The sequence below is a fragment of the Phyllopteryx taeniolatus genome, chromosome 8, assembly GCF_024500385.1.
Source record: "Phyllopteryx taeniolatus isolate TA_2022b chromosome 8, UOR_Ptae_1.2, whole genome shotgun sequence".
Taxonomy (NCBI): Eukaryota; Metazoa; Chordata; class Actinopteri; order Syngnathiformes; family Syngnathidae; genus Phyllopteryx; species Phyllopteryx taeniolatus.
In genome coordinates, this window is record NC_084509.1 from 10,755,412 (window position 1) to 10,774,622 (window position 19,211).

The 19,211-nt window shown below is 42.1% G+C and overlaps 1 protein-coding gene across 10 annotated transcripts in view; it reads right to left on the reverse strand.

Annotated features, from left to right (window-relative positions):
* Positions 1–19,211, reverse strand: part of LOC133482189 (muscleblind-like protein 1) — a 109,969-nt gene that overhangs the window by 53,663 nt on the left and 37,095 nt on the right. For 3 of the 10 annotated variants that reach the window (XM_061782018.1, XM_061782019.1, XM_061782017.1), the window contains exons 2-3: positions 7,942–8,461; positions 7,678–7,852 (exon numbers count right to left, since the gene is read on the reverse strand). The exons of 5 other annotated variants lie outside the window; for them this stretch is intronic. In XM_061782018.1, coding sequence (XP_061638002.1) covers positions 7,678–7,852; positions 7,942–7,979 — 213 coding nt within the window. In that variant the 5' untranslated portion in view covers positions 7,980–8,461. Of the gene's footprint in view, positions 1–7,677; positions 7,906–7,941; positions 8,462–19,211 lie in introns of all 10 variants that reach the window. 2 more of the 10 variants (XM_061782020.1, XM_061782021.1) reach the window with 2 other exon arrangements.

A 19,211-nucleotide genomic window follows, 5' to 3' on the forward strand; every position in this document is an offset into this window, starting at 1 on the left:
CCAGTCCAGGGTGGAGTCTGCTTTTCTCCCAAAGTCAGGTGGCATATGCTGTAAATGGCTTATCTCCCTCGGGGAGACATCGCCGAGACTGCCAAGGTTGATCAGTTGCGATGATACAGGGACCTGGGAGACCAAAATATTGTTTGTGCTCTCACCAGAAAGATGTCTGGGAGACTTATCCAGACAATGTGAAAACCAATTCACCTGGAAGTCGCTGATATAAGCCTGTTTGTGTGTGGGAGCACGGACACCGGGACAGTCCTCCAATGAGGAAAACACTATAACGTCCATAAAATCCAAAATATTGGGGCGATCGTTCTGATATTTTCAGAAGTTGAAGTGGGCATACGTAGAGATGGCCACATGCATTTTGGTGACAATTAATTGCAGTTTTGTGACATTAAGCTACTTTAAGATTTGTCTCTATAGTGGGCCTATAGAAGCGTCGCCAAAAGGTCTCCGATCGTGCTCCTTGGCAACCTGGCTAGTCTCCAGGAGATTCCACGAGACGTCACAGAGACGTCTCTGCAACTAGCGAAGACTAGTTTCTAGGCCAGTGAGATAGGCGTCTAACTCACCCATGAACCCTGAACATTATAGGTTGTGTAGAAAATGAATGGACGGATTGTTCAACCAGCATCACTAGGCACGATCCCAATTTTTTTAAGATGATATTTTTTCAGAAAAACTATTACAATAAATAATGTTGTTTTTTAATGCCTTTGAAATCATGAAAAATAAGGCTCGTCCTTATTATTTTTTATTATTTATTTATTTTGTTTGCTTTGAAATCAGCATTGTTGTTGTTATTATTTTTGCTATTACTATAATTTCCTTTCTTGTTTCTCTCAAAATGTTTTTCTTTACTCTGAAATGGATCCGCCAGGGTCTGAAATAAAGAGCTGCAAAACTAGCCTGGTTTACGTGACGGCTTCTATTCCGATTATAACCGGGTTAGAAGCCCAAACAGGATGAAAATGCTTCATATAGACACCTCAAGAGGAATAAATAGGCCGAATCCAAATGGAATGTCATATGGTTTCATGGGGATGCAGTGGCGGTTTCTGATATGGGTGATATGGGCAGCCGCCCAGGGCCCGCCTAACCCCCCTTTGATGATCAGCCACAGGTACGCTACTGAGGGTTGGCGCACATGGCACATACACTTCGAAGATGTTTTATGAAACTAAACCAACACAAAATCTTCGCTCCCAAACCCACCAAGTCAAAGACCATAGAGGTTGGTGCACTTGACGGGCGTTGGATATGGCGCATTGACTTTCGACATAATTTCTTTTGGAGGCAAATCTCCGTCAGCCCTAAACCTCCCGAGTTGACAATCGGCAAAGGGGCGCAATTGATGGCCGTCGCACAGGGCGACATTTGGTCCAGGACCGCCATTGCAGGGGTGGAATATTCCTTTTGTATCCAGAATAGAGCCAGAAAAAGCTCTGTCTGTGCATGCTTCGTCTCGACATAAATACGCGGTGAGGTCCTCTTTTACGCACTGTGTAAATATGGCAGCTCCCGACAGAGCTCATATGCAACAGAGATCTTGTTTTTAACTACTTATAAGTTCTTTTTATGAAGCGTTTTTTTTAAATAAACGTATGAAACAATCACAAGTACTGTGCTGAATCGACAATGGACTTCCATCTTGATAAATGACCTGAGGTTCTTGATGAAGTGCGGCTGTTCTAATTAAATAGTGCACATGATAGTATGCACCCGATTGGAATAGATCACGTAACATGTAAACACTTGACCAGAGATCTTTAATTGAAATGATTTCAATCGGAATGAATAACAAAAGTCTCCATGTAAACCCGGCTACTGTGTGGTTGGTCCGCTGAAGGTGAGCCCTTCACCTGTCAATCAAGTATACGGTACGTTGACGTTTGCTGTCGTCAAGTACTGGCTGAATAACGTGTGCTGCTGAGGTTATGCTTAATATACAGTTAACCGTCCCGTGTTTGTTTTCATTGGGGACTAACACACACGACAACTTGGTGAGGCGCTGACGTTTTAAACAAATTCACCGTGGTGCAGCTAGCTGTTTAGCTCCTTAACTCGCTAGCTCGTTAGCTTGTGAGCTAGCTTGTTAGCTTGTGGCCGGGGTAAAGACTATAATAAACAGTTAACTTTCCCTTAAGTGTCTGTGTTGTGTCAATCTATGCGCTGCACATGGAGCAAGGTTGTGGAGTATTGGACGGAGCCAACAACAGCAAGAGTGTACCAGTACGCCGGCGTTCAATGAGCATACTAGCAGTTAATGACAAAGCCGTCCAAGTCTGTGTGATCCGCACACCGGCTCACCACAACAATGAAAATTTATCGAGTATGGAAAAACTACCCTGTCCATTTTATTTATCGAATGATAAGTCGATATAGTAATTATCGTGACGGGCCTAAGCATCACTCACTGTATTGTGTTCAAACCACTGTAGCTTTAAAATTTGTGGCTGGGTGCATAGATGCACATTTCTTTTTATCTGTGTTAGCAGACCTTCTTTGTAAGTTGAAGGACGTGCTCTAAAACTGTACATCTTTCTTGCAGCCCCCCCTCCACGCCTGGATGTGTGTTATGAGTCCATGTGCAGACAAAGCAGATATATCAAACTGTCAGGGAGGCACACTGTGGAATGCCCTGGCATGGAGAGCATGGTCTGTTTTCATGATCCAAGCAGGCCCCGGCAGCCTCCATTTGTCAAGTCCTGTCTTACCTGTACCTACCGAACCCTGCACAGGCATCCTAGCAACCGGGCAAGCCCCATTTATAATAATAATGATAGTAATACAGAGGCCAGCTGAAGCAGAAACAGGCTCAGCTTTAAGTCAAGGTAAGCTACGGTCGGCTTGACGGACTTCTAGCTCGGCTCTCCGGTTACGTGGTTTGCCAATCAGATAGGGGCCAAATTACACGCCGCTCACTGCTAAATAGAACATTGGAATTCCGATGCACTGCTCCCACTTGACCCACAGAGCATTGAAGCACTTGCGTGTACGCCGGGATAAAGCAATGATGTCACCGGGGATGCACCATCTCTTCACTTAACCCTTTACATTGTCTCGAACATTTTCAGTTGTAATGTCGAAGTGATTTAGATATTTACAATATGTTTATGTTTTGGATATGCTTTTGCTCCTTTAAAAGGTAAAAAACACGCGTTTGGGATGTGCCATGTGAATCTCCTCAGGAATGGACCTGCTTTCATACACACAGCTTTTGATCAAGATTAGAGCTTGTGGAGCCATTTTATGAGAGTTTTGGGTTTTGTGGCGAGTCATCAAAAGGTGATTGTGTCATAAGAAATAACACAATTTCAATGAGGTCTTCGCACCATAGAGGAGCAGGAGGCTATGCAACCTCCACACAGGAGTCAAGATTGGAACCCCAAATCTCAGAGCTGTGGGGCAAACATTCTAAACTCAGCTTTACACGATCAGGATTTTTGGGGCCGATCACCGAGTTAAAAAAAAACGATAACTGAGCCCATCCGAAGATGGAGCAATGTGTCTATTTAAATGACTTGTTCATTTACTGTATATGCTTGTGTACTGTATACTGAGTATCTTCAAAAGTATTCTCTAGTCAGGTCATGTATTCTAATCAGTCAGCTCAAACCAACATTACAACATGACAGAAATAATGGGTGCTAACTTACTGTAATTAAATTACTTTATCCATCCATCCATCCATTTTCTGAGCCGCTTCTCCTCACTAGGGTCGCGGGCGTGCTGGAGCCTATCCCAGCTATCATCGGGCAGGAGGCGGGGTACACCCTGAACTGGTTGCCAGCCAATCGCAGGGCACATAGAAACAAACAACCATTCGCACTCACAGTCATGCCTACGGGCAATATAGAGTCTCCAATTAATGCATGTTTTTGGGATGTGGGAGGAAACCGGAGTGCCCGGAGAAAACCCACGCAGGCACGGGGAGAACATGCAAACTCCACACAGGCGGGGCCGGAGATTGAACCCGGGTCCTCAGAACTGTGAGGCTGATGCTCTAACCAGTGATCAAGCTGATCAGATCGGTGTAAAGTCTATTCTAAACACTAGCATACTGTACTGCCCATCCCAATACAAATCACCCACAAATACTCATAATATATATTAACATTAAAATTAACCGTTAACAGTCATATTCTCTTTCATAAATTTAGTATGGCCCTCTGAGGTCTTCATTTAAACTACAATGGCTCCCAATTGGAATAAGGTCCTCCTGCCCCCTGCCTTACATTAAAGCACTTTTACACAACCTGTCCACCTCATACATTGAGTTTTCATATCTATCCCTCCTGCTATATTTTCCTTTCCCTCATCTTAGGCCGAGCGAGAAAGTGGAGCTGCACAGTGGGAGTGTGTTGTCTCAGTGCCAGGGCAAAAAATAGAGTCAATTGCGAAGCTTTCCGAGAACACCCCACTATGCTGTGTGACCTCAAAATGAAACACACACTCTTGCATATACAGTAGTCCTGAACATAAACGACACAGTGTGTGCTTCCCTCATTCTCCTCCTCCTCCTCCCACAGTCTCCCAGCTACTGTGACAGAAACCTCCAGCAAAGTCCCGCCCAGAGACCCCGCTGTTAAACTTGTCGGCCAAGGAAGGAATCTCTCAATCGCATTCACAGATGTTGAAGCGATGACTGCTTACATCTCCACTTGCATAGGAACACACAAGCAAGCACTCTATTTACTAATGGACTTATTTGCACTTACTGACCACAACATTAGGTAGTTTTTTTTATGTACTCACAGCATCGTATTTACACCGGGCCTTAAACGATTGAATTAAATAATATTCATCCATACATTTTCGATATCGCCTTTCCTGTTGCCGGTTGTGGGTGAGCTGGATTCGATCTACAGTAGTTGACTTTGGTCGGGAGGCAGGGTACACCTTGGATTGGTCGCTGGTCAATCGCAGTGGGCATATGGGCATATAGTCTTTCTAATCTGTGAAAAACGAGTTCAAGTTTTATTGTGACTTTCGTCTTCTGCTCTTTTTTAGTTTACTGTATGTAACGTGCAGTTCTATGCATGCATCACACCACACTGGCCCCAAGAGGCCAAGGCGCATACAGCAGGAACAGCAGATGCAGTCGTGGCTTTGTAAAAAAGACGCAAATGCTTTTCCCCCCTGAATGTCTGACATGAAATCTGACTTAAAAAGTGTTTCCTGTTATAGGTCAATTAGGATTACCAACATTATTTCTGTTTGCAGAATATTGAGAGAAGGATTTTTTCTTTTTTTCATCAAATATATATGATAGACAATACAGTCACCCCAGACGTGCCAATGTTTTTAGCCATGGCTGTAATTATTTTTATTTATTGTTTTTTTTTGTTTTTATTTATTTTGTTACTAATTAATTTTCTGGTTGTTCTATTAAGTTATATTTAAAGTTGAGTTTTGGTAGTAAATAAGTTTCGAAATCAGTGAATAATCGTGTTTATTAATCATGATTTCAATATCAATCAAAATAATGGTGATCATTACTTTTGCCACAATGGCCGAGCCCCAGTGTACAGTATATTATAGCAGTGCACAGAATGAACCCATGCATCAGTTACACACAAAATGACTGTGTTCAAAGGACAAAACCAATAAATCATGAATTACACTCAAAAATCAAAAACCTAACTCAATGAATATTTACTGTAAATCAGTGTCAATGGCAAATCAACTTTTGCTGTTGCCTTAAAGAGAGAAGTTCAGGAAGGCTTGGCTTCACGTTGGCAAGTGCCACTCTCATATCATTTTCGCAACAAAATCGTTTTTTTTTCTAGTTTTTGTCTACCATCCTCGAAAAGGAGTGCTCTCAAAGAAATGTGTTGTTACAAACAGTAAGAGTATATTTAAGGTTTTCTATGATTTGGTGATACCAAGAGTTGTTACAAGTCATGTGAATGGAATGGCAAAACACAGTGACCTCCGCTGAACCCCTGAGACTGACTCACCAAACCCCTGTCGGGTTCCATCAAACCCATCTTAAGCACCAGTGAGTCAGTCTTCAGTCAACCCAAGAAACATGTTTTGGGATGTTGGAACATGGGTGAAACACAGGCAACCACAGGGAGACCATGCAAACTCCACATTTCATTCAAACCTGGATCTCCTGACTGTGAGACAGATGTGCTAATTACAATTCAACCGTCCTGCCCCACTGTCTCCGTACAACACAAATTATCTCATTCCATTCAAGAATTTTTTACAACATTGGTAAGACTCCACAATTTAATTCATGGAAGGCACTATTAATGTGCCTTGTTTGGTGCTGCTACTTTGGTCAGCAGCAAAGTTGTTCTGTGCTCAGCAGTTTAACTTTTGTCCGTGTGTGTGGGTATGAGGTGGACCTTTGGGGGGGAGGCTCTTATTTCTTTCAAGTGGATGAAGCACACGGGGGTTAATTGAGACACAGCGGCTACACGCCTGTCTACAATGATAAAATACACATCCAACAAGGAGCTGAATAAAATGTCTAATGTTCTCAGAAACCAGAGCTGAACTTTGCAACCTGACATGCTAACATCACAATCGACAGCTAACAATCTTTAGATTCCATCTTCAGTCGTCTGCAGCCATAGATAATAACACTTAATCCTATTGTAGGAAGGAAACGTCATGTCCGTATCGGTGAGAGTTACACCGGAAATCATCATCATCGTCATTTAAACGTCGATAGCTATAGCATGGTACACACATACACATTTTTAAAATGTGAGAGACCCCACACCTGATGAGGAACAAATTGGTATTTGTGTTCTGACTGCTCTTATAGTGTGCGGTGTATTCAAGATGGCAACACAGCACACCATACACATCATGATATCGCCACCGAAAATCATGAGTCTCTTCGCTCAAACCAGATGTTTGTCATAGTACCAAGACTGACCTGTGAGAAGCAGCATAATGCCACAGGGCATCCAAAGAAGAGTGAAGACTATTGAAGAAATACAATATGGTCAAATGATAGCTTATTTGGTAGCTTCCACATTCTTCTTGGAATTTTTATTGTGGGGAATGACATGGAAGACACATTACACAAACACCAAACAAAACCAGTTGCTCCTGTGTTTGTTAAGGCAACAGCTCAAGCTTCAACGAAATTCCTAATTGGCTATTGCTACGTTTTAGGTCACAATCACGGAGTCTTGTGTGTGCGGCTTGGCCGAAGACACAAGAACTTGTGATTGTAATCATTGAACAGGTTTAACAGTTACAATTGTCGGCCCCACCCATTTTCCAAGCAGATCTGGGAGGGAAAAAAAATATCATTCTTAGCACACGTCCCCACTGGATAATTGCTAAGATTATGTTTTCAAAACATCTGATGCTGATTTTGATCAGACTTTGTGAATGTCCGTCTTTGTATTTATAAAGGCAAAGTTGTGGCTACAGCTCTTGTGTTGGATTACTTTAGATTGTGGGTATTGATTTGTCAAGTAGCCAACACATCACTTCCTCCTTAGACAAACCCCGAAAGTCCCAAAGTATCACAGCGTTATAAATGACCAAAGCGTCGGTGTGACTATGATTCTAACACTATTAATACAACCACAGACAATTGTTGTCTCTATTGGGAGCTGTAAAAAAATAAAACAAAACAAAAAACAGCAAAGAGGGCAGTGATGAATGGCGTAGTGATGAGTTGTTTGTCACACTCACCTTGAGTGAGTCAAAACAGGCGATGACTCGGCCGTTTTCCACTTGGCAGCTCTTGGCGGGGTGGGCGAACTTGCACTCGTTGTCCGGCCGTGAGCACGTCCCTCTTTGGAACTCCCGACACACCTCCAAAGTCAGCCACTTTGTGTCCCGGATCGGTGTCACGTTCACCGCCATTCTGGAGCAGGAGCCACAGCAGTAGCAGAAGCAGACGAGGGCGGCTGATGAAGACTAATGTATATCCAGCAAATGCAATTATGAGCGCACCTGTGTGTTGCTAATGAGGATATATAAGTCAATGACATGGGAGAAGGTGGGCTCGAAAGGTCTTTGTCGGGATTTGAGCCAAGGGAGGCCTCTAGAGGCTCTGCCACCTGTAGCCCATCCTCAGGGCCCGCTTGCCTCAAATAGGAAGCCTTTAGCGGTCAGCTCACTCCTCACCTCAACTGTCAGACGAGAGGATGGTAAAGCATTATTGATCGCGTCGGCCCATGATGGGAAGAAGCAGGACTCTGGGGAAAGGAGGAGGAGTAGAAGGGTGTGGTGGAGAAGACAACGAGAGCGACAAGCTCCTTCCCGCTCACAGCAGCTGATTGGATCTGTTCATTCTCAACATCAGGCTTTATCTGTACAGGAGGGAGGCAGGCTGGGAGGGAGGGAGGGGCCCAACTTTAGCGAATCAGTAGCGCAGTGAATGGCGTCGGCGGCCCTGCGAGGCAACGCTGACGACTGTGGCAGGGTTCAGCTGAGTCCAAGAGCCACAAGCGGAAGAGTAAGAAGGCACTCTCTGTGGAGAAGGGAGGAATAGTGTCAGTAGAAGCTACAATCATAGGCCACACTCATTCACACCCATTTATAGTCAGTCACTCCAAACCATTTTATTTTGTCATGTGCCATACACATTCTCAAAGGCACAGACAGGGGGAATTTGATTTTAAGTCTAAACTTGCAGTAGACAATCACTAACCTTCCCTAATGCAGTACTAAAGTCATCCATCCATCCATCCATCCATGCATTTTCCATACCGCTTATCCTCACTAGGGTCGCAGGCGCGCTGGAGCCTATTCCAGGTGACTTTTGGCAAGAGGCGGGGTACACCCTGAACTGGTCGCCATCCAATCACAGTACTAAAGTCATAATTAAAGTAAATATCTGTATGAAAATGAAAAACCCTTCCAGGAGATACATATGAAACAACCTAATAAATAACCTTCTGTCTTCCTTCTGTCTTCCTCAAAACCTTGCATGTCGGTACTGTTGTAAATCAAGAGTCCCCTGTAATATGGAAAATTGACCTATTCCTTTCTCTGGGTTGCATGCCCACCCATCAAGTAAGAAATTACAAAAAGTATTTTTGGGGTAAGCTTCCTATGTCAGACAATGTGTCTTACAGCAAGCCGTTCAGATAAGGTCTTGAAGCAATCCATTGAGAACCACTATCGTCTCAAAGTCAAAGCCAAGCTGATTAAGTTTCTGGTAAGGAGCACATAAAAACACGATATCACGTTAGATAGTAGTAATCACTAACGTAGCCACCACCGCCAGAAAAAAACAATATGAACTTAACTGTACGAACACAAACCGCAAAGTGTTTAAGTTCCTAAACTTCAATTGAAACATACAGGGGGTGCTCGGTTTATGACAGTCACGACATAGAAGGAGGCACGGTGGACGACTGGTTAGAGCGTCAGCCTCACAGTTCTGAGGAGCGGGGTTCAATCCCCGGCCCCGCCTGTGTGGAGTTTGCATGTTCTCCCCGTGCCTGCGTGGGTTTTCTCCGGGCACTCCGGTTTCTTCCCACATCCCAAAAACATGCATGGTAGGTTGATTGAAGACTCTAAATTGCCCGTAGGTGTGAATGTGAGTGCAAATGGTTGTTTGTTTGTATGTGCCCTGCGATTGGCTGGCAACCAGTTCAGGGTTTACCCCGCCTCCTGCCCGATGTTAGCTGGGATAGGCTCCAGCACACCCGCGACCCTAGTGAGGAGAAGCGGCTCAGAAAAAGGATGAGGATGGACATAGAAGGACCTCCTGGATTCAGTGGTTATGATATTAATGCAAAGCTGTACTCGCATAGGCACACCCCGCAGTAGAGGTAGGCCGGGTGAGCAGTGGCTCATTTGCTTGAGAGAGGACACCCCCACCCCCTGAAAAGAAACAAAAAAGCTCATTTGAACAGGGGTGTTTCGAGAGGGCAAAGCAAAGTCAATTGTTCTTTAATTCTGGATCCTTGGGGTATTTTTATCAAAGCACATTCTATCAAGACATTTCCCAACCGTTTTAGTTTGTGGATTTAAAAAAAAAAAAAATAATGTCTCATTTAAATTTTCCCAAAAATACACTTTACAAGCACATTCCACTAAGCTCGAACTAAGTTACAATGTATGGGAGGAAACTCAATTCAGGACATTTGTTTCTGCTACCATTGGTGGCGCTAGAGTCGCCCTTTAGTCTCTTCCAGACTTCTGGGAAGTAGATGGATGTAGGAACATCCAAGTTCTGACCTCAAAATGTTCCTGTAATAATAAACAAAAAACAGGGCGGACAACCTCCATAAGCGTGTCCTTTCACATTAGAGATGCATCATGGCCGATTATACTGAAAACTAGTAGACATGCTGGCAACAAATGTAATCTTTTTTTTTTCAATTAAATTACTTCATGCAGAATGGATATGACAACATATCTACAAAGCAATTTCCATGCAGAACAGGTCGTGCTAAATTTGGTGTAACTAATGAATCAAGTTTATCTTTTAATTGATGCCAGCATTGTTGTTAGACACTGCTGGAGCATGGTTCCAATGCACTTTTGCGAGTCGGAGGTCAGAAATTTCTGGAAGGCAGTGTAAATATTGGACTTTTTTCTAATTGATTACATCATAAAAACCCAACCAAAAAATTAGGCAGACAGCAGAAATTTGATAGATTACTCTGTTATTTCAAAATTGACTCGGATTGCTTTTGAAGAAAAGTATTGTATCTTAAAAGTCCAATTTAAGGTGGACTAATCAGATGATTTGATTTTCTCAGATGCCATCCAAATGGCGTCTGAGAAAAATGGCTGCCATGCTTATGCTGTACCAGCTACAGTAAAGCGTATCAATGATTCAAATGTGAAAAGGCCAAGTTGAGGTTGAAATACAGAAAGACAAAGGGAACTGGGAATGAGAGTATGTCTGGATGGATGCATGAAAAAATATGTATTGTGCAGCCTCTTCTCAGGAAAAAAAATGCAAGATTACATACTAATAGTCAAGGCTTAGAATATGAATACAAATTTAGCATTTTCATGGCAATATATAGATAGTTTTCCTGTGACGTCACACACCTCAAGACATGCCCACGACCACCATGTTGGAGGTCGACACATTGTTTTGTTCTGATGCTTATTGATTGTTTGAATACATAAATTTGTCCAAAATGGTGAATTACTGTGCTATTTGGCTGTAACAATACATGTAAAAGGGAGTAAGTCTCCTTCCACCATTTACCGGCGCTAATTTTGAATCAGGGTATTAAGACTGACATTTGTCAGGGAAGAGACGGAGGTTGTGGTTTTCAGGATTGTAGCTTTCACGTATCAGCAGAGCTGTTTTCACGCCGGCCAGATGCCCATGTTTGTTCTGAACACTTCATTAAAGGCAAGTTTTACCACTTTGCAACGTTAAAAAACACGTTACATACTTTACATACAGTACATACCTCTATTTTCAAAATTTATATTTTAGTTCAGTTCTCTTAAGTAACAGATTTCTTACGTTCGGTCGATTGTTGCCGCGGTATTATATTAAAAGTACATACACATCAGAAATGTAGGATTCTTTGATGACTAGGATGGCAGCTGATGCCTACGATGCTAACCACTATCTAGCCTTGAGGCTAAGTAAGGGAAAGTCAATGCCGTTTTATCCAAATTAAGCCAGGCTGTAGACGATTCCGAGTCATTGGGTGAAACAGTATCCGTTTTATTTCTGCTTTTTTTTGCACACCGTTAGGGGTGAGAGATTCTATAGGGATCTTTTATGATGGCCACTCTGTCACTGTATCGTGTCTTTGCTATTCCATCCAAAGCTTCTTTATACCTTGTCAACTTTTAGCCCTCATCTGGGCACATACAGAAAGAAAACGAACAAACCAAGACAAGTCAGTATACTAGTCTTTCCGTTTCTAGCCTACTGTAGCTTGTCCTCCCGATCTTGTCCATCCAACATGGCGGGCAAACAAATATCGGTCACGTGATTGAAAACTACCTAAAGAATTGAAGGTTATTTGGGCAAAATTGTCATCACTGAGGGGCTTTGTGTAACGTGCTCATCCTGATTCGTATGATATGCTATGAAATTGCATTGTTCATGTCATTTTAAATGACGCCTCAGTCATTTGTATGATCCCTTGAATCCCCCCTGAATCCATCCATCCTTCCATTTTCTAGTTTTCCTCATTAGGATCGCAGGTGAGATGGAGCCTATGCCATCTGCCCCGGAGGGGTTGGAGGTGTGGGTTGGGCGGGGGAGCACACCCTGGACTAGTTGCCAGCCAATCACAACATCAATTACGGATAAACAAGCACTCACACGCTCATTCACACCTATTGGCAATTCAAAGTCTTCACTGAACCTAACATGCATGTTGTTCAAACGTGGGAGGAAGCTGGAGTACCTGGAGAAAACCCACACAAGCCAAGGCTGGAATGTCGGAGCAGAGATTCAAACCCAGAACGTTACAACTGTGATGCAGACATGCGAACCGAAAAAAACCCACTTCTGAATTATGCCCCAAAAAAGGTTTAACTCTGTCAACTGACTTTTTTTGTCCCCTGAGCTGTCAAATTTCTACATCTCCTAATGAGATCGATGTAATATCAATGTTGGCAGTCAGCCACTGAGAGGTCGACGTGAGCCTTCTCATCACAGGGAGATAGAATAGTGTGAAGTGATGATATTCTCTTCCCCGTCCTCATTAGATCGACCCTTACAAAACACATTTTGACCGCCTCGCTCGCACAAAAAAATAGTCTTTGCACAGTAAGCACCCTCATGCCCACAGCCCACATCTTGTTACATCACTTTTTCATCCCCCGCTCACTACAGCAGATGTGCTTGTGAATACGCTATTGTTAGGTGTGCTGTATTTAATTGTCCCATTTTTTGACTATTTAGACCTCCATAGAGTGACTCTCTAACATGGACTTAGTATGGAAGTGTGAATTTAATTTAAAAAAATAAAAAAATAAAAACAAAGTTTTAGTTTTGTCATACGAGTGTCCAGAAAAGGCCCCTCTGACAGCTACTTTTCTTTGACTCAGTTTTGTATCCCCTTTGTCCATATATGGCAAAAAACCATCTGGAACTCAGGAATGGTTGAATGATTTTAATTTATATTTCACATTTACTGAGGCACCATAGAGCCAAAATTACATCCCAAACATGAGAAAGTTGGTTTGGTAAAATATGGCACCTTTAAAGCAAGCCCTCTCCCCCTCTCTCAATTTGATAATGCTAGCTATGACTTCAGAACAGAATAATGACATTTGGATTTATGTATTTTGTATTCTCATAATTTGTTTGGTGCTGTTGGAAAAATAGAATTTTAAGGGAATCATGACAATGAGCTACAATGTGGAATGGTAGGAAAACAGTATAGTTCAGCATGTTTCCTCGCTGGCAGCTGTGGAAGTCAGTGTTTTCCCACTAGTATGGAACGCATCACACTAACATTGTTTTAGGCCGAGAAATTACAATAAAATTTGAGAAAGAAAATCTACCTTAAAAGTCACATAAGAAGTTTGAGGTCAAGACATTTAATATTATTTTGGGAATTTTGTCTGATACTCTTAAAAAAAAAGACCCAGATGAAAAAGTGTTATTATCTATGGCTGATAGTAAGCTAGCCACTGACTGGCTAGCTGCGTTCACTTTTCATCAAAGGTATTGGTCGTTTTTACTTCAACAGCTGTTGTAATGTGTCTATGGTATGTTTATGCACATATACACTGGTTAATTTCTTTTTAGACTTGTTAAAAATGTTCAAATGGTCTGTACAGTTTTATACTCAAACAGATTCATTCCATCCATCCATCCATTTTCTATAGTGCTTGTCCTCATTGGGGTTGCATCCCAGCTAACATTGATAAGCGATAAGCGGCGTACACCCTAGACTGGTTGCCAGCCGATCGTGGCAGATTAACTCGAGTCACATTTTTTCCGTATGGGGGACAAACAAATGTTTTGGCAACCACTCAAGACACCAACTTAGGCTACTAACAAAATTCAGTGACTCTATAACAACAATTGTGTCACTTTCTAGGGAATGTGAACCAAGGATAGCCATGAAATAAATGCTGTAAAAAATAATAAATAAAGAAATAGAAAGAGCAATAATAATGTCGTTGTATCTGGATTGGGCCAGTCACCTTTGTGGTATTCTACTTTTCAGGCCAAAGATGATATTTTTGAGCTGTGTGTGTGTGTGTGTTTTGTGTGTGTGTGTGTGCGCGCATGCATGTATGAGGTTACAGTAACCCACTACATCTGGCAGGAACTGTAGTAAGGAGGGAGCGCTGCAAAGACAGCTGCCATTACCAGATTATTAAATATAGAGAAGCACAATGAGTCCTGCGCATGTCTATTCTCACTGATTTACACGACCATCGCTACAACTCTGCTCTTCTCAATGTACAGTACCTCAGGGGCCAGATGATTGAAGGAGTCATTATCTTTGCGCAGAAATAAAAGAACCAAGTGAAATACGCCTCCAGGCTATAAAGATGGCATTCAGTGATGAACATGTTACATGAACGAGTGTTTTTTAAATGTTTATTTGTGTAGTTTAGGCTGATGCAGGCGTGTATACCTCACTGATGGGTGTATCTGGATGATGTCAGGCTGGCATTGATGGGGTATGCATGACAGCAGGAACAGAGGAGCCAAATCGAAGTACAGTAATCCACATTCGCAAATGCACATCTCGTTAGCCTAATAATTGCTTACGTCATTTTTAACTTATTGTCACAATATCAATTAAAAAACAACATCAATTTGCTTGCAAAAATGTTTTTTTCTTGATGTCTGTGTAGATTCTTAGTCATCCAAGTCATGGTAATCTGCAAAGGTTGAATCGAGGCAACTGGACTTTTACTGTTTGTTGAGTTTGTTGTATTTTTTTCGTTTTCAGAAAATGTTCAAAAATACATATACAAAATCCACCCATCCATCCATTCTCTTATCCTCACTAGGGTGTGCTGTAGCTGATCCCAGCTGACTGGGCGAGAGGCGGGGTACACCCTCAACTGGTCGCCAGCCTGGACACCACCTTCTCCTGTTCTTCTCTTAACCACCACTGTCAAATGATAAATGTGCACTGCTCAAACGCTACAAAAAGTTGCACAAAATGAAGCAATGAGTGCAGAACAATGGGACTGGCGTTCCACTATCGGGGCTGAATGTCAATGAAGGACAACGGACTCTCTCTTATCCAGATTGCTCCCCCGGTAACACTCTCAACACTTTACTTTTAATGAGCCACTGTTGCAAAGGCCTAGTGATGCTGATGGTGTTGTACAAACATCTAAAGGTAATAACGATAATGCTCAGTTTTGATTGACATTTTGAGAGAGGTATTTTCGTGGAATGGGATTGAAGCATAGTGCAATACCACAGTTCGGCAGAGCTTCAAAGCACATTTTGCTTCTTTCCTTGCATTTGTGTGACATTTTATTTGGATGGATATTAAGGAGACACGGTAAGGTCCATCCATCCATTTTCTACACCGCTTACCCTCAGTAGGGTCGCGGGTACGCTGTGGCCTATCCCAGCTAACTGTGGGCAGGAAGCAGGGTACCCTCTGAACTGGTTGCCAGCCAATCGCAGGGTACATATAAACAAACAAGCATTCGCACTCACATTCATACCTATGGACAATTTAGGGTCTTCAATTAACCTACCATGGATGTTTTTGGGATGTGGGAGGAAATCGGAGTACCCAGAGAAAACCCATGCAGGTCTTTTCTGAAAATTAAAACCAGCTCCCACATGTCTTATTGATGTGATTCCGTCAAAGTACACCAAGGGTCAAGAATTCCGAAGAATTGTAAATGTCTTAGCTTAGTGGAATGACAGTGTAACGTTCTTATAAAATAGTGAATGTCTTTTTTGGGCTTTGGGGCAACTTTAAATTAAAATCTTTCCACAAATTAAAAGACTTCCGAGGCCTCTTAAAAATGTGCTTCGGTCAAAATACTGCAAGGAAAACACGCTTAACTTACTGTATTTTTCTTCACCCTCTTAATTGTCCTGTTGAAATCAGGTCATTTATGGCGGGGTTGTCCCGTTTCCAGCTTATGAGCCACCGCTCACCCAACCGTCCTCTACAGTGGGGTGTGCCCCTACAAACAAGTTATTTTTCCGTCATCCATCATCCACTATCCATATTGTATCCCAGCTGACTTTGGATGAGAGATGGGACCCTGCACAGGTCGCGAGTCACTTGCAGGGTATGTGGAGACAAATAACCAATCACCCTCACATTCACATCTATAGAAAATCTGAGCCTTCAATTTACTTAACATGCATGCATGTTTGCGGAATGTGGGAGGAAGTCAGGTTACCTGTACCAACCCCGTGGAATCACACGGAGAACATGCAAACTCCACACAGGCGTGATTAGAACCGAGAAACTCGACTGTGAGGCCAATGTACTAACCGTTACCATGCTGCCAATTATTTCCCATGGGAGAAATTATATTTCCAAAACAAACAAAAAAGAACGGACGCTTCATTGTAATGTAAAGTATGCCTCATAATAAAATGTGTTTAGTCACCTTATTTAGAGACATCAAAGTGGCAGGGTATTACAAACAGCAATCAGTGTGGTGCTGTGCAGTTATTTTTCAATACCACTCAGCAGTGGGACATATGAAAGAGTACAGAGAGTCATTGTGGCTTAACACCAAACTTTTGAACAAAGTCTTCCAAGCCTTGTTTTTTATTGCACAAAAGAAAACAGTCCACTTTAGCTATTGACCTGATGTTTCTGCATGGGGATAAAACCGAATTCCATCCCCCTGCATTAACGTCCAATGACCACGTGAATAGAAGGCGAGCGTGAAGCGTCCAAATTGCAATGAGACAAAGAGGTGATCCCGCCAAGGCCGCCGCTCAACTCCAGTCAACAGACGTGACAAAACGGGCCACGGCTATGGTCCGTTGCATGAATAAATGAGACTGTGACAGAACAAAGCTAAAACTGTGAGGAACGGCATCGAGGAGGAAATATTTAAATAAATAAGGGCGTCATCAATAAGCATCTCAGCGCGTGTGAATAATGCATGCGGCCATTTCCCATAGCCAGAGGCAACAGATATGATTATACCATTAGATCAACTCCAGACTATATTGACGAAGGGTTAGTGGAAGTAATGCACCCCACCCACCCAACACCCTTTGACCCCACATTCACAGCTAGGGATCGGAAATATTGTGTCTACACATTGGGGGTGGACCTAATTATCGTTGTACATTGCATCAGAATGTCTCACGGTATAGTATCATTCAGAGGTGGGACACAATATCAGTATCATGATATATCACATCCTAATCTCTCACGATACAATGTTGATGAGGGGTTGGACAAACTATCGACGTCACAAAGTATAGATGTCACAATGTATCGATATCACAATGTATAGTATCGACTACATTACATTATCAATTAGGGGTGGGACAACATCAATATTGTGATATATTGCATCATAAACTCACGAAATACTATCAACTAGGAGTGGGACTAAATATCTCTCACAATGTATCATATTTCACAAGTTACATTTCAAATAGGTACGGGAAAACATATCGTCATTGTGACATATTGTTTCATAAGTTCTCGTTGTACAATATTAATTAGGGGTGGGACAAAACATCGAAAGATATATATTGCGTCATAATCAGTCATGTTACCCTATCAGCGAGAGGTGAGAGAAAATATTGATAGTATGATGTATCACATCAATAATTGGTTATGGTACAGTATCGTTTCACAAACATCAGATGTCGATAAACTTGACATATCAGCGTTTCAATGAATTTTGAGTTTTCCTTCTTCACTTACACAGATATCATGATGTTTCCCCACAACATCATTTGTGGCATTATCGCAGTATCTTGATATTACCATCAAAATTATCAATACAATAGTACTGACACACTTGCATCAATTACTGATGTGCTCACTGTCCAAATGTGTGAAGTTCCGGACTTTATGATAATTTTAACTTCAATAAAGGGATTTTATTTTGCCTATTGTACAAAAACAATTCACTCTACGTTTTATTTTTGATTTACAAATGATGTATCATAGATGTAGTCCTCGAAATATATTATCACGTAATCGCTGTATCATTGCCTATGATACAAGTAAAGATAGTGACCCTCAAAACCACCCACCGATGTCTTAAAAATAGGGAAGAATAACCCTAAGTAACCAATACCAGTATCGGTATTGTTGCGACCCTGGTATCGGTATTGGTGCATCCCCAGTGCTGATACTGTGCATCTGTACTCGTACTGGGGGGGGGGGGGGAATGCTGTGATGCTCCTAGGGCTGTCACGATCTAATCTTCTTAGAATCGATTCTCCTATTGATTATTGATCAAAATATCAAATAATAATCGCCCCCTCCCACTATTAGAATTTTTTTCTACTAACATGCATTTTACTCTCATTTATGAAGGATGGACTTCAAACCTTAAAGTTGGTACTGAGTGTATGGTATAAATTTGGTGTACAGAATTTGAGACAGAAAAATGGTAAATGCTGAACGGTTAGCAATCACGATTAGCATTAGCGCACTAGGGATTACCATTTTAGGTTAAAAAAAAAATGCTAACTACCATTCAGCTCACTCAGCTACAGTGTCTTTTTGGCAAAGTTCATCATTGTCCCAACACTGCATCCATCTACAATAAATGTCCGTGTGAAACATGGGTTCCAGTGGCACAAACATGGTTCCGGGCGGAGCTGTTTTTTTTGTTTGTTTCAGGCGGAGCATTGTGGCAGAAATTTTGTGTCGACCATTTTTGGAAGTCGACTTAGCGGAATTTTTCGATTTTGTATTTTTTTTCCCCCAGCCCTAGATGCTACAACACCGATACCACTTTATCAGCCTTCCGGGCAGGTGGAAAAGGAGCTATGTCACCATGTGAAGACAATTTAAGATAAACACAGATGACATATCTAACTGCAAATTATGCTCTGTAAAATGGATGATGATCTTTGGTCAACAGAGGCAGACGGTTGTTGTTCTCGAGCCCTGTCGCCCGCTCCAAAAACACTGCTTGGCTACGGATGGGCTAACCTCCCTCCTGTCATGACCTACGGAAATGTGGTATTTCTTATTTTAGGCTAAACGTACCCGTCCTCTGTAATAATATCTTAAAAACAAGTTCTAATACCTTAAGATTTTTAAGGAAAAAATGCTTGAAGCAATTGAAATGCTCTTGTGCAGAAATGACCTGGTAAGAAGAAATAATATAGCTAACAA